Source organism: Saccopteryx bilineata, chromosome 2, assembly GCF_036850765.1.
Source record: "Saccopteryx bilineata isolate mSacBil1 chromosome 2, mSacBil1_pri_phased_curated, whole genome shotgun sequence".
NCBI lineage: Eukaryota > Metazoa > Chordata > Mammalia > Chiroptera > Emballonuridae > Saccopteryx > Saccopteryx bilineata.
In genome coordinates, this window is record NC_089491.1 from 304,919,804 (window position 1) to 304,947,129 (window position 27,326).

Genomic DNA, 27,326 nt, shown 5'->3' on the forward strand with positions numbered 1-27,326 from the left:
ACAGACCCCAGGTAAGAGGCAATCTGGGCAGCAGGAGGTGGTGTCAAGGTTTGTAATAACTACTGCTGGGCCAGCATTACTGTGAGGTTTGCTCCTTAGCCTTGGCCATCCCCCATGTCAACTCTTTTGAATCTTCCTCCCCCCAAGAGGTCAGGGATCCATTTGGCTGGGAGGGCACAAGGGTTGCCCTTCGCTCTCCTGGCTGGCCCCACTGCTCAGGCCAGACCTGGGCCAAGGATGGATGCAGGCCTCCTCCGCGCCCACTCACAACGCCTAGACGTGACTTCTGGCCCTAAACGCAGCAGCATCCAGAATTAGAGCAGGGAGGGTGCAGGGCACACCTCCTATGGCCCAGGTGGGTTGAGAAACACACACAAACCATACTCCTTCTCCACTTTATATACACATACACACATAGACACATACATAAAACATACACACAAGCCCACCCGCGCTCCTGAGACCGGGAGAAGGCCTCCACCATCTTTGGCATCAATCTGTCAGATTTAGCTTTTCTGCATAAGACTGCTTGCTCCTTTCTGTACATGAATTAAAAATACGTCATCTGTCTGTGCTCAGTCACAGGACATTCACAGTACCATGGGGGAGGAGTAGAGGGATTCCAGGGAGGCAAAGACCCTCCGGGGCTGCTCCTCAGGTTGAGGGGGTTGGGATGGGCAGGGGCTGGTATAGAATGGTTGGGACAGGCCTCCCTTGGCTTTCCTATTCAAGATTCAGCCAAGTGTTGAAGTGCCCTTGGGCATACAACAGGCACGCTCTGAAAGGGTGCTGAGGAGTGCCTTCTTCAGGGTCCGAAGTCCCTCACACTCCCAGCCCCCTGGGGCAGGGCTCTCAGGAGCAAAGCCTGTCCCGTCCCATCCCACCTTCCTCTACCTCAGACTGTGCCATTTATACCCGTCTTCTTGTGACTATCCTTTGGGGTGGCTGGTGCCAGGATCGAGTAGAGCAAGGACAGGGCCGCAAGGGCTTGGAAGGAGGGAACAGGGGAGGCTGTGCCAGCCCCAAGGAGCCAAGTCCAGCCTGGCACCAGCGTCAGGGTGACCCTGCATATCTGGGTGCCGTCTTCGGGACCCTGACCCAGGGCTGGCTTATCGGCACTCAGACGTGATAAGCACGAGCCACTCTCGAGAAAGGGGGGACAGGTAGGAACTTGGGTCAGAGCTCCAAGGGCAGTAAGTGCTCCACCACCTACCAACTTAAGGCAACGCCATTCAGATGAGGGAGACGGGCGGGGCCCACAAAGGAGCAGGCGTGCAGCTGGAGGTAGGAGGCCACCCCCAACTCAGCCGGGCGTCCAGCAGCATATGGGGCCTCTGGGGAGGAGGGGCGATGGGTGGGCTGATGGCTGGAAGTGGGGATGGGGTTACTCTTTCCCCTGTTGCTTTGGGGACACCTGCCCTTCAGGTGGGGGTGGACTTTGGCACACACCCTGGCACTCAGGATTCCAAGGTCCTGGAAAAGGTGCCAGGTCAATTCCGGCTCTCAGAGGGGAAGAAGGTGAAAGATGTGCAGGCTCCAAGGAGCCCGTAAAGGGCTCTGTCAAACTGGTGAGATGGCAGGCCCCTGGGGAAGGCAGGCATGGGGGTGCCCGTGTCCAGGGCACAGCGCTCACTCAGTCCAGCTGCTGGGTTCTCCTGTCCTTGTGGGTCCCACACTGGTGCCTGAGGACTCTGGGGTGGGTAAGTGTCTGAGGACCCTCCCTGCCCCCTCACCTCGTCTCAGGGCAGGTGATGGAGGAGTTGGTGTCTGGGCCAAGGCCACCAGGGAGACATATAGGGAACATGGTTAGGGCCCAGCTGTGGCCAGCAGGGCTGCAGGTGTCTTCCAGGCCAGCCTGAGCCCTCATTCCTTAGTCCTCCGAGGGCCACACAAGCCCCATCCTGCCTGCAGTTGTGTTCAGTGTGACCTCTCTTCCCTTGGCCACAGTAGAGTGGGCTCAGCTCAGAAGATGCTCTGTCTCCGGCTCTTCCCTCGTCCTGGAGAAGAGAGGGGAAGAGGGGGACTGCAGGGAGGGGATGGGCCGGAGGAAAGGGCACGCTCCACAACTGCAGACAGAGCGAACAAGAGCATGCATGTGGGTGCCGGTCAGTCCTGGGTTCAAATCCTGTCTCTGCTCCTTAGGAGCTGCATGAAATTGTGTCTTAACATCTTCACAGCTTCGCCTCAGTTTCGCTGACTGAGAAGCATTAAGGAAGCATTAATAGTACCAACTTCAAGATGCTTTAAGGGTTAAATGAGATAATGCATAGGAAGTGCCTATCACTTCCAAGGCCATCAGCTGTCTTGGAGACAGTATAGCTCTCCAGGGTAGAGGCTTGGTAGTGGGCTCAGAGCTTGCAGAGAGGGCATGGAGAGAGCATGCACCCTCATCAGGGCTTTGTCAGATGCAGCCCAGCCCTGTCTGGGGTGGGGGTGGAGGAGGGAGACACTAGACAGAGGAGGAAGCCTGGGCCAGAGATAGGGAAGCCAGCCCCTTGCCTGTTCCCCACGGGCCCCCGGAAGGGAGGCCAATGTCAAGCAGACCATGCTGATTTCCCATCACAAGAGGGGCTGCTAGGCCCCATCTCTGTTCCTCGAGAGGGAGGAACAGCCTGCCCTGGGAGAGGCACAAGCCCCTACCTGGCTGCTGAAAAGCTAGGCCCCGGTAGCCTGGGTCCTTCTGGAGTTGGATCTCCTTCAGAGAGAAGATGGAGGCAGCTGGAGTGAGAAAGGAGGAAGACAATGAGAAAACTGAGCAGAGCCACCCTGTTCTGTGAGCCAGTGGCCCTCACACCCACTGAGGGCATGGAGCTGGGAGCACCCCTGGCTGGGGAATCCCTCCAGTTAGGACTGGCCCAAGAGCACCTAACTGGGCCTCTCAGGCAGAGTCTCAGACCATGGTTTGGCCCATCCACACATGAGAACCCAAGGAGGAGAAGCCATGTGCCTGAGGCTGCTCAGCTGGACCAAGGGCTTCTGGCCTTTTGTTACAACTCTTTCGCCCACACCTGCTGCCCCTTTTCCTGGTTCTAGGATGGCCCTTCCTCCTCCCCCAACCCCCCTGACACTCACTGTCTTCAAGCTGGTGCACGCGCTCCCCCAGAGACCGGAAGTAGGGGTGATTCAGGGCTGCCTCCGCGGACATGCGACTCTTCGACTCATACTGAAAAGCACAGGGGTCTGTCTATTGGTTCTGGCTGGAGAACTGCAGGGACCTTTTTGAGAAGTGGCACTCCTATCTTAAGTTACATGGCCAGGACGGGAGGGGGCCTGAGTCTAAGCTGCGAAGCCCCTGGAGTCAACTGCTAGCTCCCACCTCCAACCGAACCCAAGGGAGTCTCGGGGCTCCGGCTCCCACCAGGAGAAAACCAGAAATAGGACTCGGGGAGAGTGACCTCTCGGGAGAGAAATGCAGATGTGAGAGCAACCGCGATCATAACGTTAATAATAGTAATCTCAATATATAATACCAACAAGTACTCTCTATTGTGTGCTTACTTCAAGACATGCAACTTATTTAGTGTGCTCCATAATGTTAATTTGCCCTCATGGCCATTTTATAAACTGTGAATGATTAATTCCTTTTTGCCTTTGAGGAAACTGAAGGCCAGCAAAGTTCAGTAACTTTTCCAAGCTACACAGCTAGGAAGTGGGTTTGAATCGCAGTTTGAGTTAAGAGTGCGCTCACTCCAAGTCAGTGGGGAAACTGAGCCCCTCTCTGGCTTGTGTGGTGGGGGGAGAGTGGTGGGGGAGGGGGCAGTTCAGACTTATGGGCAATGCAGAGGTGGGCAGAGGGTGGCATGGGGTCTCGGGTCTTTGGCTGCCTGTTCCTGGCCCCAGCTGAGGGCACACTCACCAGGAGAAGGCTGGTCAGGAGGTTGATGCCATCAGAGTCCAACCTGCAGGAGGAAGGAGCTGGCACAGGCCTGGCCTGGGCGGGGTGGGGAAGGTGGGGTATGTGACCTCCAGGAGGAACAGTCGGGACCACAAGCAGGAGAGGAGTTGGGAGGCAGGGCTACCTGGGAGCCTGGCTGATCAGCGGCTGCGGGAGGTACCGGGGGAAGCTGTAGGCGCGGAACTCAGAGAGGGCTGTCACTCCAGGCCATGTCTCCTCTGTTGGGGTCCCTGGAGAGACAGAAGGGGGTGGGGAGGGCATGGTGAGGAGCCAGAGTCAAGGACCACTTGGAGGGGTGCATTGTAGGGGTGGAGGCAGAAAATAGCCAAGGCCACAGGGGTCCTCGCCCTGCTGCGAGCAGGCGCAGACACTCTCCCCAGTCCCTTTATGCGCTCGGGCTGGACAGAGTTCTGCCGCCCCCTGGTGGTTGTATTGGGGGAGCGCAGGAGACTGACCGAGGAGTCGAAAGATGAGGTGCAGCTCCTCCTTGACTGTGGAGCCGGGGAAGAGGGGCCTCCCTGTGGCCATCTCGTAGTGAATGCAGCCCACGCCCCTGCGGGGAGCAATGGGCAGGGGCGCGTCAGGCTGGGCCTCCTCTCGCCCACCCTTCCGTGGGCTGCTCATGGCACCCTGCCCCACGATGGCTCAGATAGGTCCTGGCACTGTGGCCTATCCAGGACGTTGGAGGCTCCTGGCAGAGCACAGTCCCCCACTACAGCCTCTCTCTGGGGGCGTCTCTGGGCTCTAGGACACTCTGACCTCTTCCCTTTCATGCTCTAGGATTTGAGTCTGCAGTCAGCACCCATGTGACAGTTGTTTAAGCAGTGTTGTCTCAACCTATGTCCATGTTGTGTGCCCCCACTGGATGACAGAAGTCATAAATCTGTTCTCTTAAAGAACCCCAGGGCACAGAGCACAGTGGCCATTCACTGGAAACCTGTGTTTTAGTTTTAGTTTTAAAATTCATCTTACAACAAACAATACCCATGTTAATTTTTAAAATATTCTTTCCAAATTTTTCAGTAGAACTGAGGTTTGGGACAGAATCATCATATTCACTGTGGGGCCCTCCTGCACCTTCTGGTAACCCCCTGGGGACTCCTGGGGGACTATTTCAGAAGCACGGCTTGGAGGGTCTATGCAGAGCCAGGAAACCCCAATGTGGCTCCGATTTCATCCTTTAACATCCAGTTCAACAGGATGCCACATGGCTTCTAATCAGAGGAGGCTCAGCAGTTCAGAGGAACCTGGGGCAGCAAAAGGGAGTCTGGAGGTGGAAGGTCCCCCCGCCCCAGGTCCTGTGACATTCACTCACCACATATCAATGGGGGTGGAGTACTCTGTGGACCCCAGCAGCACGTCAGGTGGCCTGTACCACAGGGTCACCACCTCATTGGAGTAGGTCTTTGTGGGTACCGACTTGGCCCGGGCCAATCCTAGGGACAGACATATCAATGAACCTCTCCCCCTACCGCAGCCACAGTCTGTGGAGACTGTCAAGATCCCCCCACTGGCCCTGGGGGCTCCGGTTCTCACCAAAGTCAGCCAGCTTCAGCTCCCCCCTCTCGTTGATGAGCAGGTTCTGGGGTTTCAGGTCCCGGTGCAGGATCTTGCGGCGGTGGCAATAGGCAAGGCCCCGGAGCAGCTGGAACATGAAAATCTGGGGCGGGGGGGGGGGGGGCAGACAGCAGTGAAAAGTAGGAACCTGTCCCATCTGGGAGACCCTGGACCTCTGCCCCATGGCTGGGACCAGGATGGGGACAAGGACCGGGCAGGGGTGAGGTAACTGGAGAGCTACCTGGCTCTCCTGACCACACTGCAGCCCCCTCCTCGCCCAGCCACTCCAGGCAACCTCATCCAGAGGGCAAGACACCAGGTGTGTGGAGGAAGCAGGAGGAAGGGGGAGGCCAGACACTTCTCTCGCTTGGGAGCTGAGGGGGCCACAAAGGGCCAGGAAGCCCACTATGTGGGGATGTGTGCACTTGCTTCTCTGACGAGCAATGGGAGAGCTCATTCATCTCTGAGCTTCCCTAGAAGCTTCCCTTCAGCCTGGCAGGTAACTCATGCATCCATCTTACAGATGGGAAAACTGATGCTCAGAGTTGGGGGTGGGGGTTTTATATTCACAGCTAGATGGTAGCAGAGCGTATGTGTCTGTAAGGTGGGGTTACGGCGCTCAGCACAGTTCCTGGTCCTCTCTGAATGGCACTGCCCCTGCCCTCCATCCTACATTTGAAGGTCTGGGCAACCTCAGCAGCTGTGGCCCTGGCGGTGAGATGCGTTCCCTTGCTGGGCTTGAGAACAGGAGGGTGAAGAAGGACAGGAGCCTGAGTGTGGGGTCCCTCTCACCTTGACATTGTGCATGCTCATGAGGTTCCCACAGTGGTCCAGGTATTGTTTCAGGTCACTGTCCTGGAACACAGAGCCTGGCTCAGCCCCACCCTGTCCTGATCCCTGGCTAGAAACCCCTCCCTAGGTAGGGCCCACAGGAATGGGACAGGTCCCCGGCTCCAAGCTGCCCCTAGGCTGGGGCCTTCGCCCACTCCTCCCTGGGAATATCTGAGAACCTGATTCTAGAACAAGCCTTGGGGCACACACCCTCCTCATGTCCCCCCCCTTCTTCTCCTCCCACAAGGGGAAGAAACTCCCAACTCACCAGGTACTCAAACACGAGGGTGAGGGACCGCTCCGTATGGATGAGGTCATGCAGGGTGACAATGTTGGCATGCTTCAGGTTCTTCAGTAGAGATACTGTGGGGAGACAGGCCCGTTTGGGTCCCCGGGGCCCCACATGGCCCACATCCCCTTGTCTTGAGACCAGCTCCACGAGTACCCACTCCTGCAGTGAGCCTCCGCCCTCAGGTTCCCACCAGGGCTCAGGTGCATGAAGCCCTCCTCCCAGGAATCTTCAGGGGTCCAGGCCCCTAGGGTGCTATACCCTCTCGGATGGCGGTGCAGGGCGCCCCCTCCTCATGCTCCAGCCGGATCTCCTTCAGGGCCACGAGGTTCTCCGTCAGTTTGCTGCGTCCTTTGAAGACTGTGGCATAGGTACCCTGGGAAAAAGAAGCCCAGCAGCCGCAGCAACACTCAGGCCCTGCTCTCCTCTGTCCAGGGCCCCTCTCTGCACCTCTTTCGGGGCGGTGACTGTGGGTGGAGTGCCCTCCTTGCTTCTCCTCTCATCTCTCTGTGATGCTGTCCCTAACTTCTCCAGGTCAGGGTGACCTGTCCTTCCTCGAGCTCCCAGCAGGCCAAGTGCCCCTCCGTTATAACGCAAGTTTGCTCTCCCTGCTGTCGCTGCTTATGTGTAGATCTCTGGGTTTCTGCAGGGAAAGCACCAACTTCTTCCTCTCGGCACCAGCCTTGGACATAAAGCCTGGTACAGTGATAACAGAGATAGCTGACAGTAGTTAACTACATGTGGGCATTGTCTAAGTTCTATGAAAAAAGCTTATTTTAGTAACCTCTTCACTTCTCACAACAACCCTGTAAGGCAGAACAGTTACGATCTCCATTGGACAGAGGAAGAAACTGAGGCACAGAGGCCACATAACATGCCCAAGGCCACAGAGCTAGTAGAGTTGGGATCCAAATCCAGACAAGAAATACTTGCAGGAAAACTGGATCCTGCCCAAAACCCATGGGCAGCTCCATCCTCACACCCTCCTCCAGGACCTGGGCCCTCCTTGGCAGCTGCCCAAGGCGGAGCCTGACTGCCCAGCCAAGATCACGCATCCCTGTGGGGCAGGCGCAGTGGGTGGGCAGCTCAGAGGGGGCGGGGGAAGACGTCGTCCCTCCTCCTTCCCATCCTGCCTGGCTGCCCTGAGATCCAACCAGCCTCTTACCTCCCCCAGTTTGTCCAGTTTCACATACGTTTCCAGTTTCCCAAAGCCGATATCTGACTGAGAGGAAGAGACACAGAACCCTGTGAGCTTGAGGCTCCAGCAGTCCTGAGACCCCACCTCCCCGGCTCCAGCTTCCAGAGGGAAAGGTGATGAGACCCCATCGAGATGAGAGAACAACTGAGGCGAGCAGGGGTGAGGTCAAGACAGCCACAGATCCTTCCTCTCCTTTTCTTTCCTGGGGTCGTCTCGGCATACCTCCCTCACCTGTCCGTCTTTGTCTTGCTCAGACCACTATCTCCAGGAACTATGCCCTTTTCTCCACTGCACCTCAGATGTCCAGTTCAGAACCCATCACCCCAATAGCCTCTCTCATCAACACATTTTCTCTAGCTCAGTACTGTCATACCCAACCCTTAACAAGGACTGCTGGGCTCCAGCACCCAGAGTCTGATTCTGTCGTATCTGAAGTGGGAACCAGAGTCTGTGCTATGGAAGGTGCTCCCGAGGAAATCTGTTAGGCAGCCAGGATTGGAAAGCATATACCAGCTGTTCTATTGATGTCACCTGGGTGGAGACCCTGAGGCCCAGAGGAGGCTCAGGGCTCGGCCCCAGCCCTCGTGGGACCCTCCTATGGAGTGAATGTTTCCCTGGGACGTAGGTCTCCATGAATCTGCTATGACCAGCAGAGGGCACCAAAGGCTCAGGAACACCGTGGAAACTGCTTCAGGCCTCAGCCAGAATGAGCCAGACCAGGTCTGATGTGTGTGTTTGTCCCCGTTTGGGAGATGGTATTCCATATTGTCATCTCTGAGCCTCTTAGGACTCACCAGGGATGCTCGGCGGGACATACGGCTGAGCGGTTTGGGCAGGTCTGGGCTCTCCAGCTGTAGCTTCTGTAGGAATTCCTGAGGCAGGCGGATGTCCATGGGCAGAGAGAGCCTCTTACTGATGTCCTGCAGTGGCCGGGGAGAGACGTGGACACCAATGTTTGCTCTGGGGTAGTTAGTGCTGTGGGACCCTCGAGCAACCCCAGCTGCTTCATTGATGTACTCTGAGACATACGCTGCTGTGTGACCTTTGGTCCCTTCCCGTCTCTGGGCCAGTATCACTACCTGGAAACTGAGATCCCTGCAGACACTACAATTCTGTAAGCATATTTTTCGTGTACTTGGGTACCTGTATATGGCTCATAAGAACAACAGTCAAGTTGTTTAGCCCTTGCTATGTACCAGGAATGTTCTAAGCACTTGGCATATATTAATTCATCTAATCTTCACGCTGTCCATTTTAACATAAGGAGACTGTGGTATACAGAGGTTGAGAAACTTGTTCAAGGTCACAGAGCTAATCAATGGCAGAGCTGGAATGTGAACCCATGAGGCCTGGCTCCAAGGCTACCACTCTCCTGGGCACACATTAGCGCATGTGTCCTGCCACGCCCACAGGACAAAGTCCGGCGCCGCTCACCTCCATGGAGAAGCGGCGCTGGTTCTGCCGCCGGTACTGCATGCCAGGGGACTGCTGCCCGGGCTCCTCCCCACTGTCTGTAGGGAAGAAGGTGCTGGACTCTGGCTGGGGGTCTCTGCCAAGAGGACCAAGCTGCAGGTCTGAGAGGGAGAGGCATCAGCTCCCCTCCCTGCCTCTGCCCCGGGGGAGGAGGGAGAGGAGTCCTGTCCTCCCCCCAGGGCTGGCAGTGAAGGTTGTGGTCACGGGGGTGGGGGGGGAGCAGGGAGGGCTTTGGGGAAAAGCTGGGGTAGGGAGGCCCCAGACCCCTCACCCTCATTGCGCTGGTTGTGGAGCTGGTTGAGCTGCTCTGTGAACTCAGTCAAGGACTCCTCGATGGTCTCGGTGCGCGGCACAGACAGAGAGAAGCGGCGCTTGAAGTTCTTCATCTTATTCATGATCAGCAGGGACCAGGCAGCAGGTCCTGAGACGGGAGAGGCGAGAAGAACCAGCCGTGAGAACAAGGCAACGGGGCCAGTCAACACCGAAAGTGAATTCCGGGTCTTGGTCTTCGTCTTCCCATCAAGCTCGACCGTCCTGCACGGGGAGCCAGAGTTGAGTCTTCTCCACCGAAGTTCAAGCTCCTGGAGGAGTGGTCCCAACCCCCTTCCTCCCTGTGAGCCCCCCCCCCCCAGGAGTCCCTGTCCCTGGGGAAATACACTACGGATCAGTAAAAACCATGAAGTATTGTTCAAAGAGCAGCACAATGTACCAAGAGGATCCTGGAGGCCTCTCCAGGGCCAGAGGTAACCTTTTAGCTGCCAGAGGTCTTGACAGTTCCAGAGGAAGGCTGCATGGCAGGGAGAACACCAGAGCCTGGTGGGCCTCAGGCCGGTAGCTCTTCAACAACGTGTGTATAAGAGCTTGGCATGTCAGCAGCCATAAGCCTCACTGATTGATGCCTATAAGCTAAGTACCAGCCTGGCTTACACCTTTGTGACAGAGTCTGGTCCAAACCCCATTTCATCCTAATAACAATACCTGGAGGTCCCTCTCTGGCTTGTCCTGGGTCCCCAGGAGGCAGGAAAAGAGAAGAAAAAGACAAGGAGGTGTGTGCATCTGAGCTGGCCCCATCTCTCCAGCTGAAAGGTGGGAGGTCAGGAGCAGCTGAGGGTCTCGGGAAACACAGAAGTCCCCCTGCAAAGAGGTCCCCCGAGGAGCCCCAAGTAGGAAGGGTGTCCATTCAGGAACACAGTGAGGGAGGGGAGGGCCAGTCTGCTAACCCTCAGAGACTGTCCCCAGGTAGCAGGGGTCCCCTCCCTGCAGCTCCTCAGTCCTCTTGCCCCGAGTGAGGGGACACCTTGCTGGCCTCCCAAGGAGACTTATGCAAATGCTTCTTCCTGCAGACCCTTCTTTCTGTCCTGCCTTAAAAACCCAGAGTGGGGCTGTCCCTCCTCCCCTCCTCTCCTCCATGGTTTCGTAAGTTCCCACTGTGGCTGCCCCCTCATCCTGCTCTGCCCACATCTTCCTCGGCTGCACGGGGCTGGGACCAAGAGTTCCCACAAGGGCCCCCACCCATCCTGCCAAGAAGGCATCGGGGCCAGTCCTGTGACGGGAGGGGCCACAATGCACCCTCTCCCAGCTTTTACCCAGGCACCAGGCACAGCTCTTTCCTGGAGGATGCTCTCAGTCCTGTCACTGGCCACTACCCAGTTGCCAAGGCAACCAGGACCTTCCTTGAATCCTCCTGATTTAAAAGATTATGGGTCAGTAACATTTTCGCTTTGCTTAATGACCACATCCTTTGTCCTCCCTGGGCCTGAATGTTCCTGGCTGCCCCCAAGTGCACCTAAGGTTGGCCCCCAGCTGCCCTGAGCCCTGAGACTGGGCAGAGCCAGGCTCCCTTCCTCAGGCTTGTGCCTCCCTGGATTCAGGCTGTGGGTGTGTACTGCCAGCTAAGCCTCCCTCCCTCCATCAGTGTGCCCTGGAGTCTTGCTCAGTTCAGCTCAACAAATGAGGACTGAGTGCCTGCCATATGCCAGGCATTGTGTTAGGCACTGGAGCTACCGTGGTGAGTCAAGTGTGGTCCCTGTTCTCAGGGAACTCAAGCTGGTGAGGCCTCCTCTGATGACAGCTCTTCTTTTCCAGCTGCTCGGCCACTCCCACTGACTTCCTGACCCTCAAGCCCCAAGCTCACCCTCGCCAGCCAACCTCAGCCGCTCCTCGGTGGCTCTGCCGTGTCGCGGGCCTGCCCTCTGCAAGTGTCTCAGACAGGAAGCTCCCCGAGGGCAGCCACCCGCCTCACACTCGGTGTGCAGCCAGCCCAGGGGGACTTACAACAGGGGGGGGGCATATGGGTTCCAGTGACAAGACGACCTACACATACGCTGCTCCCGTTCCCAGCAGGAAAGAAGAGTGGAGGGGCCTCCATTATATGGAGCATTTGTTTACAACATTGGCTGAACTTCAGCATTGCCAGGAAGTTCTGTAAAAAGTTCAGATTACTGGGTCTCACCCTCACATTCTGGAACCGAGGCTCTGAGAATGGCAACAGGCACAGTGCAGTTTTAAAAACCATCCCCATTGATCTGGACATGGAACCATGGTGGAGAAGCCTTTGAGGTCCAGGGGAGGGATAGCAACCTGCCCAGGTTTCCAGACTGCCCGACTGGCTGAGGTGGGGGCTGCCGGAGCTGGGGAGGAGCAGGAGGGTAGAGGGCTCAATCTTGGTTATCCGCTGGCGATGGGAGGAGCTAGGCACTTGGCTCCCCAAGGTCTGAACTCTGCCAAGAGGGGCTAGCCACACCCCCTTCTAAAAACAGGGAACTCCCATAAAGCCATTCTGCAGTCTGTGATTTGTAGGATGGAGTGATGCTTCTGGAATCTACCAGTAACCACATGAAATCTCATGGTCTTGCTCTTTCTTGTCTGTGTAGGAGGGGAAAGGGGGCTCATTAAAAGCCTTTTGGGCCTGACCAGGAATAGAGCAGTGGATAGAACATCGGACTAGGATGCTGAGGACCCAGGTTTGAAACCTTGAGGTCGCCAGCTTGAATGTGGGCTCATATGGCTTGAGCACGAGGTCGCTGGCTTGAGCATGGAATCATAGACATGACCCCATGGTTGCTGGCATGAGCCCAAAGGTCGCTGGCTTGAGCCCAAAGGTCACTGGCTTGAGCCCAAAGGTCGCTGGCTTGAGCAAGGGGTCACTGGCTCTGCTGTAGTCCCCCAGTCAAGGCACATATATGAGAAAGCAATCAATGAACAACTAAGGTGCCTCAACGAAGAACTGATGCTTCTCATTATGTTCCCTTTCTATCTGTCTTGTCCCTATCTGTCCCTTGACACACACACACACACACACACACACACACACACACACATCTTTTTGGGAGAAAGGCCCCCAATTTCTACAAGATAAAGGAGACCTATCCCTGAATCATACCTGCTCTCCTCATGTTCAGTTAGAAGCAAGAAGCCACCAGCCTGGGTTGGGGGCGAGGGGAAAGGCGGGACAAGGAGCCTGAGGGAGGGTGAAACTGGGGACAGCCAACTCCAGCGGGAATGTGAAGCCAAGCACTGCGGAGGGATGGGGACCAGCTGTTCTCCACTGGCCTGAGAAGAGACCAAGAGGAAGTGGCTGTCACCGCTGCAGGAGCGATGGAGGTCAAATGTAGGGATGAACTTCCAGATGCTGACAGGGAAGCAGGTGGCAGGGGTGGTGACCATAGCAGAGAGGGGCTGCCTATCTCTGTTGGGGACAATCGGGGTATTGAACCCAGCAGTCTTGGGTGTGACAGTGCAGAACGGGCAGTGAATGGTCTGTTGTTCCCTAGCTCAAGACACAAGATGCCTCTGTCACTTTTCCCTTGGGAGAGTCAGCTCTTCAGATTTGGGGGGTCGAGGGGGAAGGGAGATAGGAAAATGGCCTGTCACCTTGTGCTGTCTGCCCCTACCCCCATATGGGGACAGAAAGGCTCAGTGTGACCCAGCCTGAGGTCAGCCCAGGGTGGAGCACAGTGTGGCCTTTGTCCCCAGGCCAGGGAGCCATCTGGGGCTGTCCTCGTGCAACTGGTGCCAGGGGAAGAGGGTGACAGGCGTCCAGGGATGCTAGTCTGGCTGGGGTGGCATGAGGGACAGGGAAGAAAAACAGCCCTCTCGGGGGCTGCAGGGGTGGGTAGCAGACTACCCAGCAGGCCTTCCTTCCTGCCCCCCAGCCCCCACCCAGGCGAGTCCTGAAAAGTTCTCAGCCTACTGCCTATCACTCCTTCCTGGGCACACATCAGCCAGCTCAGACTTCCCGCTGGTGCCGGAGAAGCGGATGGCACAGGAGGAAGAAGGAGTCCGGCCAGGAGGAGAGTGACACTTGCCCAGAGGCCAGTGTGCACCTAGTGAGAGAGGGCTGCAGTCCTGGAGCCTTGGCAGAAGGCACTTACAGATCCACCACTCCCGCCCCTCGCTGGCCCATGACGACTGGTGTCGCCAAGTGCACACACTCTGAGACCACATCGCTCCCTTCCTCTCCTAACTGGATTGCTCCCCATGTGCCCCCTCCCTTCGGCCAAGGCTGTAAGTGTCCTTTCCTCCTCCAGGTTTCCTCCACCCTGACCCTGAATTAAAACCCAGCCAAGCCCAGGTTTTTGTTTTTTTTTCCTGAAGCTGGAAACGGGGAGAGACAGTCAGACAGACTCCTGACCGGGATCCACCCGGCGCGCCCACCAGGGGTGATGCTCTGCCCACCAGGGGGCGATGCTCTGCCCCTCCAGGGGCGTCGCTCTGCCGCGACCAGAGCCACTCTAGCGCCTGGGGCAGAGGCCAAGGAGCCATCCCCAGCGCCCGGGCCATCCTTGCTCCAATGGAGCCTTGGCTGCGGGAGGGGAAGAGAGAGACAGAGAGGAAGGAGGGGGGGGTGGAGAAGCAAATGGGCGCTTCTCCTATGTGCCCTGGCCGGGAATCGAACCCGGGTCCCCCGCATGCCAGGCCAATGCTCTACCACTGAGCCAACCGGCCAGGGCCCAAGCCCAGGTTTAATTCTGGTGTTACCACTAGCAGGCTGTATCATGGCAATTAAGTCATATACTCTCTCTTCGCTTTGGCTTTGGTCATTCATTTGACAATTATTAAACATACCAGAAATTGTTATTGACCCTGAGATTCTTGTGAACAAAACAGACAGTGGTTCTTGCCTTCATGGTACTTCCGTTCTAATGGAGATGGGGAAGGGGAGCATGGACAATAAAATGCATAAAATACACTGAATGTTAGATGGTGACAAGTGGGAGGAAAGGAAGCAGGAAGGAGGAATGGGGTGTGAGAGGTGGGGGCATGGCAATTTAAAATAGGGTACTTAGGAAGGCCTCCCAGAGAAGGTGACATCTTCTTGGAAAAGTTCCAAGAAGGCATGGGGAGGAAGCTAGTCATGCAGAATCTGGGGAAGCAGGTCAGCCAGGGAATGGCAGGAGCAAAGGTCCTGAGGCAGAAGTGCAGAACTGGAGAGGAGGCCAGAAGACAGCCCTGAGCAGAGCAGAGCAGAACATGTGGGGGATCCTTGGGACTTGGGAGCGTTTAAGCGGATTGAGTGATGAGATCCCACTTAGAATTTAAACAGCCCCTCTGGCTGTGGTGTTGAGAACAGACTGAGCGGGCGGCTACTCAGAGGTCCAGAGAGAGATTGTGCTGTCCTGGGCCAGCGTGGGAGCAGCGAGTGGGGAGAGGTGGTAGATCCTGGAGGTGTCTGCAAGGTGGAGCAAAGGGACTTGCAGAAGGGCTGTAAACGGGCCGTGAGAAAGCAGTCAAGCAGGCGCTGAGGGTTTCAGCCTGAGCACCGAGCACCGGGAGGGGCAGAGATGAGGAGCGCTGGAGTGGGGGCAGGGTGGCTGGGGGAGGAGTGGGGTCTGGGGCAAGTGTCCGATGTCCAGAAGACATCTGAATGGAGATGCTCAGTGAGCTGACATGACAAAGACACCCAGAAAATGTCTGCTTTCTCCTCCAGTTTTCCTTTCTCAAGCACCTGCTCAGACATGAAGGTCCCAGAAAAGAAGCTCATCAGACACAGACATCCTCACAGCCCACGGCGCTTTGAGACCCCAGCATGGAAGGGGGTGGGAAGCAGGGAACATGGTCAGCTATTGGCCGGCCGGAGCCCCCAAAGGGAAAGGCCAAGCAGCCAGGGTTCCCCAACTTAGACAGAGGTGGCTCAGCAAAGCCACACATTCAGGGGACTTGGCCTTCTAGCTGGCAGATCTCATCCTGTCCTTGGAGGGGAGAAGTCTCCACAGAGCAGGCCAGGCCGGCCCACGGGGCCACCATCCGGGTAGTGCAAACACGGGCTGCTGTCCCCACTCCCAGGAGGACCTCTGCCAGGCCTCAGACCTAAGACCTGCACTGGGGCTGGGACACCGGAGGTCCTGACTAGGAGACCAGCGTCAGAGAAGGAGGTTGGCAGGACAGCCAGGGAAAGTGGGCAGCAGCCACCATCGCACAGAAATTTGGCTGCACTGTGGTGAGTTGTGGGGATCAGCTTCACTTCCTAACCTTCAGGGAGCAGTCCTGGAGATTCCCGAGCAAACCCTCATGAGGAGCCCCTTCGCCTTTCTCCTGAATAAAGCCCAATTCCCGGCTCCTAAGAGTTCAAGACCAGGCCCCCTCCTCTTTGGCTGCGCTCTGCTCCAGGCCACAGCCTTGCATGCACTTCAGGTCTCAGATCTTCAGAAGTTCCCTGCAGCTCCGGGACCACTGGGTGCCCCTCCCATAGGCATACTCCATCCAAGTACACGACCTCACGGGACTGCACTGGTCCCCCTGCCCCACGCGGGCACATGCAGCAGGCACAGCTGTTTGTTTCACAGCCCACGGAGCACGAAAGATGTTCTGAGGTTCTGGGTACACGTCAGACATTTCCCCAGGTCCTCTTTTTGTTTTGTTTTGTTTTGTTTTAGATCTCAGTGCCTGTGGGCCCAGGGGCGGGGGCTGAAGGTTATAAATCCCAATGGCCCACTTCCTGAAGCCCAGAGCGTCTGACTCTTAGTCCTGAAGGCTGGTCACCTGTCAGGACCATTATGGTACCCTCTGCTGCCCACTCCCTGTCCTCACCTCGTCACTCAGTCACACGGAGGCCTTTGGACAGGTTTCAAAAACTAGAGGCCATGGCTGACCAAGTCTGCAGATGTCACGAGCTGAGACATCAGACAGTCCCTCCTCCCAGTGGGAACTGAGCCTGCAGGGAGCCTGCGGATAGCATCTCTTCCTTCATCCTCTAACTGACCCTGCCTCGCACGGCTTGGGGCTGTAGTTTCCCAAGCTTGCTACGAACAGAACCTCGGGGAAACCCAGTTATGCCATGGCTTCCGGAGGCTGGGGAAAAAGGGCAGAAGCGGAAGCCCTGAGCCCTCCTCACTGACGCTGCCCGGCTCAGCCCTGGCCGGGAGGAGACAGGCTGCCAGCCTGGGGCCGTCTGGGTGGCAAGGATCTACGGAGACAGCTAGGCCTGCAGTCCTCTGCCAGGGAACAGATGCTCTGAACACAGTGACGGAACGCAGGGAAGACTCCCACAGCCTCTGTTGGCAGAGTGGGAAGCAGGCGGGGAGGCATCCAGGAGCAAGCGGGGCTGACCTTCAGGAAGCCTGGTCAGGAAGCAAGTGTCTGAGGCTCAGGGTCACCCCTGCAGCATGCTACCTGATGGAAGGGCCCACAGCGAGGGCCACATGCTGCACGGTCCAGGCTCGCTAAAAACCTCGGCTGTTTGGAGTCACGGAAGAAACCCCAGCTCTCCCACTTACTAGCACTGTGAGCTGGGCAGACACCCACACCTCAGTTTCCTTTTCTGCTAAGTGGGGATTAACCCCTAACCTCCCATCCAACTGCTACCAGTCTGCGAGACTTCACTTTCTCAGCAGCTTTCTGATGACATCACTCCCCGTTCAAAATCTGTCCGTATAACACTGACCTCCGGAAAAAGGCCATCTCGCAGGGGACACGACACCTATGCCCCCAGCTCTGTGTGGGCCGCTCACTTGGCCTGGGACGCCCCTTCTCACCATCCCTTGGTAAAACTACTCCCAAACCCAACGCCTGTGTCCCTCCCCTGAGAAGCTGCACACGACAGCACGTCCTTCCTCTAGGTAAAGTGAGATGCTTTGCTCCTGTGGCTTCCAGAGCAGCCAGTACACGTTCACAGCTAGACTGTGATGTCCTTCAGGGCAAGAGCGGTGAGGTTTGCTCCCCGGCACTTACATGGCGTCAGGAAACTCCCAGGTGCTCAGTCATGCTTGTGGAACAAACGCACAGATGGCTGAGTTAGGCCTCAGCCACCGTATCATAATGACTTGTTTAAGCCTCTTTCCTCTACAGATGTATAAACATCAGGTCCATGGAGGACAGACCCATATGTCGTCAGCTGAACCTTCGGGACAGCCCGCCTGCCTGTGTAAAATAAATACTAGTTCCCTTCCTTGCACTTCGGGCCTACAAGGGACCCGTGTCTAGGCTTATCTTCTCATTGGGCTAACCTCACCCTTTAAATAGGCCTTGAGCACCGCTAGGGTGGGCCTGGCCCTGCCCTTTCCCTGGACACACTACAGCAAGGCAACCAACCATCCTTAGACTCCCCGGGACGTGGTTCCGCCCAGTTCTCCTGGCTCTCCGTGGCAAGTGGGATACCGATAGTGGGCCAGGGACTAGGGGAGAAAGCAGCGAAGTGCTCCCATCATCAACGTTCAGTCTCCCTAGACACCTGCTCTGCTGCCCCTTAGGTTTTCTGCAGCCTGAAACCCCACTGGCCCCAGCCAGCGGGCCCCTCCCGCTGTGCTCCCACAGCATTTGGATATCCCCAAGCAGAGCCCTTAGCTCCCTGTCCAGTTCATTTGTCTATTTCCCTCGTTTACCTGTGAGCTTGCTAAGCGCAAGGACTGAGTCTGACTCATCGTTACACCCCAGCGCTGAGGCAGGGCCTGGCATCAGGTGAACCCTCACGTGATCAGTGAGTGAGTGAGTACACGAAACCTGTGAATTCCTCGTAGCGGGAGCTGTTGGAGGCGAGAGGACTGACAGGAGACCATCAGCAACTTTGAGTCATCAAAGCCTCAGCCGTTAGCCTAACCCTCCTCCAGCCAGCTCTTGGCCCCAGTAGCAGTGGGAGATGGTGGCCTGGGGCAGACAGGGCAGCTTCCTGCCTGGCAGCAACTTCCTAAGTGAGGCCTGCAGAGGTCTCTGGGCTGGCAGGTGCCACACCACAGTGAAGGATGGACTAGGGATGGGAAAACTAATGAGAGATTCTAACAAAACATACATCAAGCTGAGGCCCCCAGGGCTCATGGGGAGGGAGGCTGGCAGGCCCCTGGGACCTTCCTCACGGGCTCCCGTCCCTCAGGGCCAGATTCCCAGGGACTCACGGGTCAGGCACACTCCTTTGGCCTTGACCCCTCCTGGCTCCCTCACTGCCCCACTTCTCGCCACTCTTTGTGCTTCCCCCCTCTCCCCCCTCAGCCATGCTGATACTCACTCTGCTGGTCTCTTTGGCTTCCTAAGGCTCAAGAAATGGAGACACATCGATCATCTTCTAGTATTTCCTTTTTGACCTTTTTTGGAGTCCCAGCTAAAGCTGGCCTACAATCATCGGGGAGGCTCTGGATTTCCAAATGACAAGATGGGACCAGGCGCCCTTCTGTCCACTGTGGTCCTGGCCGTGCAGAACATCCGAGACCAGAGGCTGAAGCAAGACCTCCATCGCCAGGTCTTCATGCCTCCAGGCAAGGCTCGCCTCACCTCCTAGGCAGAGGAGACCCTTTCCCACTCCGTTTAGCAACCCCTTTATTAAGGACCCTCAAAAAAGGCCCTTCACCTACCACCCTGTGCTTTCAAAATCCCAAAGTCTGGAAACTGTTCTAAGGTCTTCCTTAAATCCCAAAGGGAAGAGCTCACATCTGTTTCCTCTCCGTCTGCCTCAGCACAGATGCTGATGCTCACCATCTTCTACAAATTAGTAGAAGGGGAGTAAAAAGAGCATTGGGTTCACCCACTCTTTGGCCTTCCCTCGTCCAGAGATGAGAACCTGCCATGGGGTCCTTGTTAATGTCTCTCTGGGTTTCTCACCATGCCCAACTTTAGCAACAGAACTGCTGGGGCTTTCGAGCGCTGGTGTCCCAGGGGACCCCTCAGTCTCAGGAGCAGGGAGGGCAGGAGGGGAGGGTTTCCCAGCATCTCTAGACTATATTCCTATTTATACTCCCCCCAGCCCCCACCCCTCAGTCTGGCCCACACTACCCCATGCCTGCGTTCCAGCAGCACCCACGGCCAACGTTCCCCAAGCTGCCTCCTCACTCTTGGTCCCTCCCACCAGGCTGGGCCCAGGCCACCGCCTCAGCCTGGGTCACCCCCTGCTCCCCCGTCTCTAAGGCACCCTCTGGGAAGCCTCTCGACATCTCCCAGTTGCTCAACAGTTCCCTAATTGCCACGTCAGCGGCACCTGCCACCCGGAGCTCAGGCTTCTTGAAGGGAGGTGCCGGTGTCTTCTAGTCACTTTCTACAAGTAGCTGCTCAGGACCAGGCGCTGTCCTAGACTCTACACCTTGTCCTCCCTTCACTGGGCCTCCTGCTCCTCCTCCTACTTCTCTCTCTCTTTGCACCTATCTGGGGGACTCACTTCCTCTCCCTGTCCCTGTCCCTGTCCCTGAATGTCGCCACTGCCCAGAGTTCCCTCTTTGGCCCTTCGTTCCTCCCCCTCTGCACTCTCTTCCTGGTGACCTCATGTTCTCCAGTGCTGGAAACCACCACCCATGTGCTGATGACTCTGGCCCCCCTGACCCCTGAGTCTTACACAGGCAGGGACAACTGCCCACCAGGCACCTCTGGCTGGATGTCCCCCAAGGGTCTGAGATACCAGAATAACCTTACTGGGCCTAGGGCAGTCAGAGACAGCAAATAGTTTGATATGTGTTTTTAAGTACAAATGGCAGATATGTACAACTTGTGAAAGCTTCATGTGTACACGTGTACACACATGTCACACATATACACGTACCCAAGCAAACACTGCATATACAGTCCAGAAAAAGATGTCAGAATGCTAACAGTAGCTATGCCTGGGGGGAGGGGGCAGAATTGTGGGTGATTTCAAGATCTTCTTTTCGCTTATTTGCATCATCTAATATTTCTTTTTTTACTTTTTTAGCAAGAGAGACAGAGACAGAGAGAGGGACAGATAGGGACAGACAGACAGGAAGGGAGAGAGATGAGAAGCATCCATTCTTCATTGTGGCACCTTAGTTGTTCATTGATTGCTTTCTCATATGTGTCTTGACCAGGGGGCTCCAGCCAAGCTGGTGACCCCTTTGCTCAAGCCAGAAGCCTTAGGTTCAAGCCAGCAACCTTGGGACTCAAGCCAGCGACCTTGGGCTTCAAGCCAGGGACTTTGGCCTCAAGCCAGCGACCAGAAGGTCATATCTATGATCGCACGCTCAAGCCAGCAACCCTGCACTCAAGCTGGCAACCTCGGAGTTTCGAACCTGGGTCCTCTGCATCCCAGGCCGATGCTCTATCCACTGTGCCAGCGCCTAGTCAGGCACTTCACCTAATATTTCTATAATAAACAGTCACTGCTCATGTTAAAAGAAGTAACGCTTCTTTTGAAGTGAAGAGCAAGTATTTTTAGATTGAGATCTTAGAATTGTTTGGTGCAAGCCTTGGGCGAACTATACTTATCCGGAGAGGGGGTCGGCACGTGTTTGCTGTCACAGGCCAGACAGTCGGTATCTCAGGCTTTGCGGGCCCTTCGATCTCGGCAGCAATCACACAGGGCTACTCTGCAGAAAGCGCCCCGGATGGACGGAAACAAACGAGCGTGGCTGCGCCCCAGCAAACCTTGACTCGTGGACACTACAATTTAAATTTTATACCACTTTCAAGTGTCACAAAATATTATTTTCTTCTGTGGAATTTTCCTGAGCTATTTAAAAATCATAAAAAAGCATTTTTAGCTCATGGGCCACACTAAGACAGGCTGGATGGGGACAAGAGCTGTGGTTGGCCCAGCCTTGCCTTTGAGACCCGGTGCCTGCGTGGTGTCAGGCTCTAGCAGCCACTCGTTTGGGAGGTGCTTTCCTCATCTCATCTGTCTGCAGGGAGGCCTTCCAGGGTTTCCCTGCCCATCTGAGCTGTGGCAGAGAGCGGCGACCCGGGACTCAGCTGAGGGAAGCCCCTGCATTCCAGTCTGGGGGAACAGAAGCTGGAGACCCTCCCCAGGTCTGACAGCACAGCTCACCTTGTCAGCAGGATTGGCTAAAGTTAGAAGCACAAACCAGCAGTCGTGGCTGGGGCTTTAGAAATCCTCTGTTCTTCACTCATTTTTCAGGTGAAGGCGGGAAGACTCAGAAAGGGGAGTGACCTACCAAAGGCCACTGGACTGACAGGGCAGAGCTGAGACCAGAACTGAGGGCTGTGACTTCGGGTTCAGTGCTCCTTCTGCTCCCTCGGGGTTGGAGTGAGTCACAAGGACCTGCCCAGAGATAGCACTCCCTCCACCAGGCACTATTACCAGGGAAATCAGCAGCCCACTCAAGAGATGCCTTGCACAGAGAAGGAGCCATGTGAGGTCTGGCATCAGCTCAGAATGTGGTACCCAGCCCAGCACGGCAGGGGGCTCCACACCAGGCACAGGGAGTGGCTCTGGGACCCCTTTCCTGGCCTCATCCTATGCCCTGCTGGCAGAGGTGGTCTGGAGACCCAGAACTGATGTCAGGAGTGATACCCTTCAGCACATGACCTTCTGCCTACCTGCTAGCAGGTACTGCCAGGGCAAAGAGAAGGACAGCATGTCGCCCCTGGGCCTGGTCCCCCAGCAAAGGTTAGGGCCGGAGGAGAGAAGCAGCCCTGGTTTCTGAGGGGACCCCCAAAGGCAAGAAAGGGGAGGCTTCTTTAGGGAAGGTGTGAGGACAGATCATTCCAGTGCTCCAGTGCTTTGTCAGAATGTCTCATAATATATTATAATAGAATGCAAGGGTGCTCAGGGTGAGGGAGGGTAGAAGTGATCTGCGATCAGAGTTTTCTTCCCGATTTGGGGCCTGAGCCCTGGTTTCTCCTGGGATGGAGCAGAGGCCAGGGTACCGAGAACAGTCAAATGTGGCCACTAACTCCGTTTACTATCACCTGTCAATGATGACCTCAGGTCAGGCCAAAAGCTAGGAGTTTGGACATGACCTCACTGGAATCCGCACAATCCCATGAAGTAACACTGTTACTCTCCCCAACTGCCAAATGAGGAAACAAACATGGGTGAGAGCAAGTTCCTTCATCTAGGCAACACTTACAGGGTGGCAGAGACAGGGCCTGAACTGACCCCAAAGTCCAGACATGGCCTCCACCCGCGGTTGACAGGAGACATGTGTTCAACATGTGAAATATGAATGACTGCCCCAGCCAGTCACTCTAGAGTCATCTTGTCTACCCCCACCTCTCATTTTCAGGGAGGACTTTACTGTTGGTAGGGTAGGCAGAAGCACAGGGCGAGACCATCATCCAGAGTTCCAAGATGGGGGGGGGTGTTTCATCACTGTTCCTTCAAAGGTTCCGGCCAATGTCTCTGAGATCAGGGTGTCCTGTCTCATCAGGGCCACTCATGTGATCAGAGAGTATCAAGACTCTTTTCAGTTCAAAGCCACCCCTCACGCTTGCCTCCCAATCCCTCCTCCTCTGCAGATGGAACCACCACAGAGATTTCAGCAACAGATGGGCTCTCCTCAAACAGGAGTCTGGCTGAGATGTGCCATAGCTCTCTTCCTAATTTGCTGCTGCACCACTGGCCAGCTCCTGCCCAGCCCAGACTCTGGCTCTGGGTGACCCTGAGTCCAAGACCCTCTATGTCAGTGGTCCCCAACCCCCGGGCTGCGGGCCGGTACCAGTCCGTGGGCCATTTGGTACCGGTCCGCAGAGAAAGAATAAATAACTTACATTATTTCCGTTTTACTTATATTTAAGTCTGAACGATGTTTTATTTTTAAAAAATGACCAGATCCCCTCTGTTACATCCGTCTAAGACTCACTCTTGACGCTTGTCTCGTTCACGTGATACATTTATCCGTCCCACCCTAAAGGCTGGTCCGTGAAAATATTTTCTGACATTAAACCAGTCCATGACCCATAAAAGGTTGGGGACCACTGCTCTATGTGATCTACCATGAGCCAAGCCTTAGAGTGGGTTCTGTATGAGTGTCCACAGCTGTGGGGACCAGGACAAGACAAGACTACCTTTGGTCTGCTCTCACCCCCTGGAGATGGGGAAGTGCCCACTCAGCAGCTAATGGTAGGAGGGCGAAGGTGAAGGGTCCAGAGTGGGGGGGGGGGGGGGTTATGGCGGGACACAGAGCTAAGGAAGAGAAATGTGACTCATTCCCAAAGAGTTCGTGAAGCTAATCAGGTGAGTCTGGAGGCAGGCCAGCCACTCCCTCATGGACAACAGAGCAGAACAGGGACTGCAATTAATTAAGTACTGGGGGAGGGGGGGTCTTGTTACCCCGGGGAAAGGAGGCCCTGCCAGAGGTCCTTCAGTGGAGGAGGCTGTAGGTTTTCCAGCTCTCAGGGACTACCTCGCTCATCCTGGAAACTAGAGAGTAGACTCCCCCTAGCATAGATTCCTGGTTCCGTCTTGCAGGTTTCCTTCTCTTTTTTTCCTTTTTTTTTTTTATTTTTCTGAAGCTGGAAACGGGGAGAGACAGTCAGACAGACTCCCGCATGCGCCCAACCGGGATCCACCCGGCATGCCCACCAGGGGCGACGCTCTGCCCACCAGGGGGCGATGCTCTGCCCCTCCAGGGCGTCGCTCTGCCACGACCAGAGCCACTCTAGAGCCTGGGGCAGAGGCCAAGGAGCCATCCCCAGCGCCCAGGCCATCTTTGCTCCAATGGAGCCTTGGCTGCAAGAGGGGAAGAGAGAGACAGAGAGGAAGGAGGGGGTGGGGGTGGAGAAGCAAATGGGCGCTTCTCCTATGTGCCCTGGCTGGGAATCGAACCCAGGTCCCCCACATGCCAGGCCGATGCTCTACTGCTGAGCCAACCGGCCAGGGCCGCAGGTTTCCTTCTAACCTGGCCCCACCACCCTCATTCTCTTACACAGAGCCTTTCTCCCCACCCTGGAGGGGCAAGAAAGACACTGTTTAAGAGCCTGGCTCGATGGGTTTAGGAAAGCCTGCCTCAGTCGCTACCCCAGAGGCAGGCACGGAGCCGTAACTAGGAAGTCCTTTCCCAAATAGCTACCAATAGTCCAGCTACTGGTTATTTAGTATCTGCTGTGTGCTAGGCACTATGCATTAGTTCATTTAATTCATGTAACAACCCTCTCTATTATGATCTCTATTTCACAGAAGAGGAAATTGAGGCTGGGAGAAGCTCAGGAGTTTGCCGGGGAGAGGAGTCACATAGCTAGTGTGTGTTGGAGCTGGACTCCATCAAGGCCCTCCGTTTGGGTCTTGAACTCAGGGAAGGAAAAGAGAAATCGGGAGGGGCCAGGGATAGATGGAGTTGCTGGTCAAAAGTCCAAAATGGGGTGTCAGGCTCTGACCAGTTAGCTCAGTACGTTAGTATGTCGTCTGGAAACAGTAAGGCTGCAGGTTTGATCCTCAGTCAGGGTACATATGGGAAGTGACCAATGAATGTACAACTAAGTGGAGCAACAAATGAATGCTTCTCTTCTCCCCCCCTCCCCACCTCTTTCCCTTCCTTTCTCTGTCTCTCTAAAATCAAGCAATAATTTTTTTTAAAAAAATGCCTCTCCTGAGAGAGAGGCAAGGTGGGAGAAGAGCTGGGAGGAGCCAAGCCAAGTCCCTCCCCACAGCATGGGGCCTGTGGGCCTGGGCACAGGCAGAGGACAGAGTCTGGCTCTATAGAGGAAACAAATGCAGCCATAAAGGCAGCTCCATCTCCTCGAGGGTCCAGGGGAGGCTTCCAAGGCAAGCAGTTGATCCCATGAGCTTTCAGACCAGGAACCTACCGTTCCTCAGCTTTGGCGTCCTCTCTCCTGTGACCCATGGAGAAGCTGGCTCTGCCTGGCACAGGACAAACGGGAACCTCTCACTTGGAGCACCACCCCCATCTTTCCTTCTCCTGAGAGCCGAGGTGGAACCACAGAACTCCACAGTGGGCTGGGATCTCCTTTGATGGAGCACGGACTGAGAGCAGGGGGGCTGGGGTCAGATGGAAATGGGCTGGATCCCACCTCTGTGCAATTTTCGGAAAGTTGGTCTCCCAGAGCACCTCACCCATAATATGGAGATAGTAACACCTACTTCATAAAGCTGAATGACACATTGCTTGGCACCCAGCACAGACTCAGTAAATGGTAGACACTAGACAGTCAGAAATTAGATGTAACTTACTCAGGCCTACTATGGCTATGGACACCCTAGTAAGTTTGGGTAGAATGAAGACTCCATTTTCCTGGCAGGCTGTGGGCAGCGAGTGGGGAGACCCCCAGGAACCTCATGGGCAGTGAGATGGCAGTGGTGGAGGGAGGTCAGCCTCGCAGGCTCATCAGATACACAGGAGGAGGCTGAAGCAGGGTAACCCTAGACAGGAGCTTTGCTGTAGCAAGGTGACCCTCTCTCCAGCAGGCCTTCAGGATGCAGGAGCCATCCTCATCCTTCCCCCAACCTGAAGCCACTGCTGTCTCTGCTCCCTGCTAAGGCCAGGCTAAAGGAAGGGGACCTCTGAGGACTAGGATACCCTGTTGGCCAGACTTCCCAGGCATCCTCAGGGGTTCTGCTCCCTCGGGCCAGTGTCCGGGAATGTGCTGTGTGCCCAGCTCCAGGAGAAAAAGCCCACCTGAACATGCCTAACCTCACAGGATACTGACACAGGAGGGACAAGCCAGCAGTGTCAGTGAGTCATCCAAGGGCCCGGCCACGGTTGGGGAACTGCTGAGGGCTGGGTTGGGGGTGCGGATAAGGTTCTAAGTTGCTGAGCCCCATTCCTCACTGCCCCAACTCTCCCACCCCTATGCCCAGAAGGGGTTCAGAGAGAACTAGAAAGAGATCACCAGTGCCCAGCAGGATGCTGACCCCACAGCTCAGAAAATCAGTCACTGTCTCAACAGCCTCCACAAAGCCAGCACAGTCCCCAACAGGGACACAACCGAGGTCCCAGACCATTTGGGATTCCCCGTCTCCCCCCACACAGCCATCTCTTCAGCCAGCAGGCCACCCACTCTTTCCCGTGGTTGCATTAACCCTTTGCCAGTGGCTACCAGGGCATGGGGGTCTCTACCCCTCTGGACTCCTGGGTGGGCAGAGAGAGAAGAGGCAGCAATCCCCAGAGGCCCACACTCAACCCCTGCTCCCCCCCCCCCACCTCTCACTGCTAGAACCTGTAGGGCTTCAGAGGTGTCCTCCCACATTCACCCCAGGCCTCCAGCTCCCACCCCCAGGCTGGGGCTCTGCGAAGTTCACCAGAGCACGGAAAGCCCTTCGAGGCAGCGATCTGGCCCCACACTCTCGGTTCCCTCCTCATCGGAGACTCCTGACCCTTGCCCTTCCCAGAAGGAAGGGCTCTTGGAAAGCGCCGGGTTTGCCACCGGGTGGAAAACTTTGCTTCCCAAGGTTCAGACAGGCGCCCGAGGGCCCAAGGGAGTACCGATTTAGACTTGGGGGGGGGGGCGGTCGGAGAATGCAAAATCGCCCTGCCTCCCAAGCACCTGGGACTAAGGAGTGGCCTCTGCAGGGCATCACCCACCCACCCTCCGGCACACCTCGCGATCCCGTCTCCCACACCGCTCTGGCGGTCGCCTCCAACCCCTCGCCACCGCACCCCATCCACCAACATCCGAATGGCAAAAGCAGCGGCGCCTTTAAGAGCAGCCCGACTTACCTTTGCTCCGTTTAGCCGGCGCCACGGTGCCCCAGCTCCGACCTCCCCGCCTCCCCGGTCCCCTCCGCCCTGGTCCCCCTCCAGCGGGACTCACCGCGCGCGTCCAGGCGCCGCAGGGCTGGGCGCTGTGCCCTGCGCCCTGCCGGGGTCCCTGCCCAGGCTCGGAGCGGCTTTCCCTGCGCCGGAAAGGTGAGCGGCTCCCTGGAGAAGCCGCAACCTGAGCTGGAGGAGGTGGTGAAGGAGGAGGTGGAAGAGCAGGAGGAGGAGGAGGTAGAAGGGGAGGGGAGGGGAGGGGAGGGG

At 56.4% G+C, this 27,326-nt stretch overlaps 1 protein-coding gene across 9 annotated transcripts; it reads right to left on the reverse strand.

Moving 5' to 3' along the window:
* Positions 1-389: 389 nt before the first annotated feature.
* Positions 390-27,326, reverse strand: CDK18 (cyclin dependent kinase 18). Of its 9 annotated transcripts, none has more exons than XM_066261556.1 (16): positions 27,121-27,326; positions 9,515-9,664; positions 9,205-9,344; positions 8,565-8,690; positions 7,738-7,794; positions 6,834-6,948; positions 6,552-6,646; positions 6,245-6,307; positions 5,432-5,555; positions 5,211-5,331; positions 4,351-4,448; positions 4,020-4,125; positions 3,857-3,899; positions 3,073-3,163; positions 2,641-2,718; positions 390-1,997 (listed from the first exon to the last, which is right to left on the reverse strand). In XM_066261556.1, exons 2-16 carry the CDS (start codon positions 9,636-9,638, stop codon positions 1,963-1,965), a joined length of 1,416 nt encoding a protein of 471 aa, XP_066117653.1. In that variant the 5' UTR covers positions 9,639-9,664; positions 27,121-27,326; the 3' UTR covers positions 390-1,962. The 9 variants fall into 9 exon arrangements, 4 of the variants coding, with proteins under 4 accessions (XP_066117653.1, XP_066117650.1, XP_066117649.1 ...); XM_066261553.1 differs by lacking the exon at positions 27,121-27,326 and adding an exon at positions 10,222-10,438 and having other exon boundaries at positions 9,205-9,281; XM_066261552.1 differs by lacking the exon at positions 27,121-27,326 and adding an exon at positions 10,222-10,438.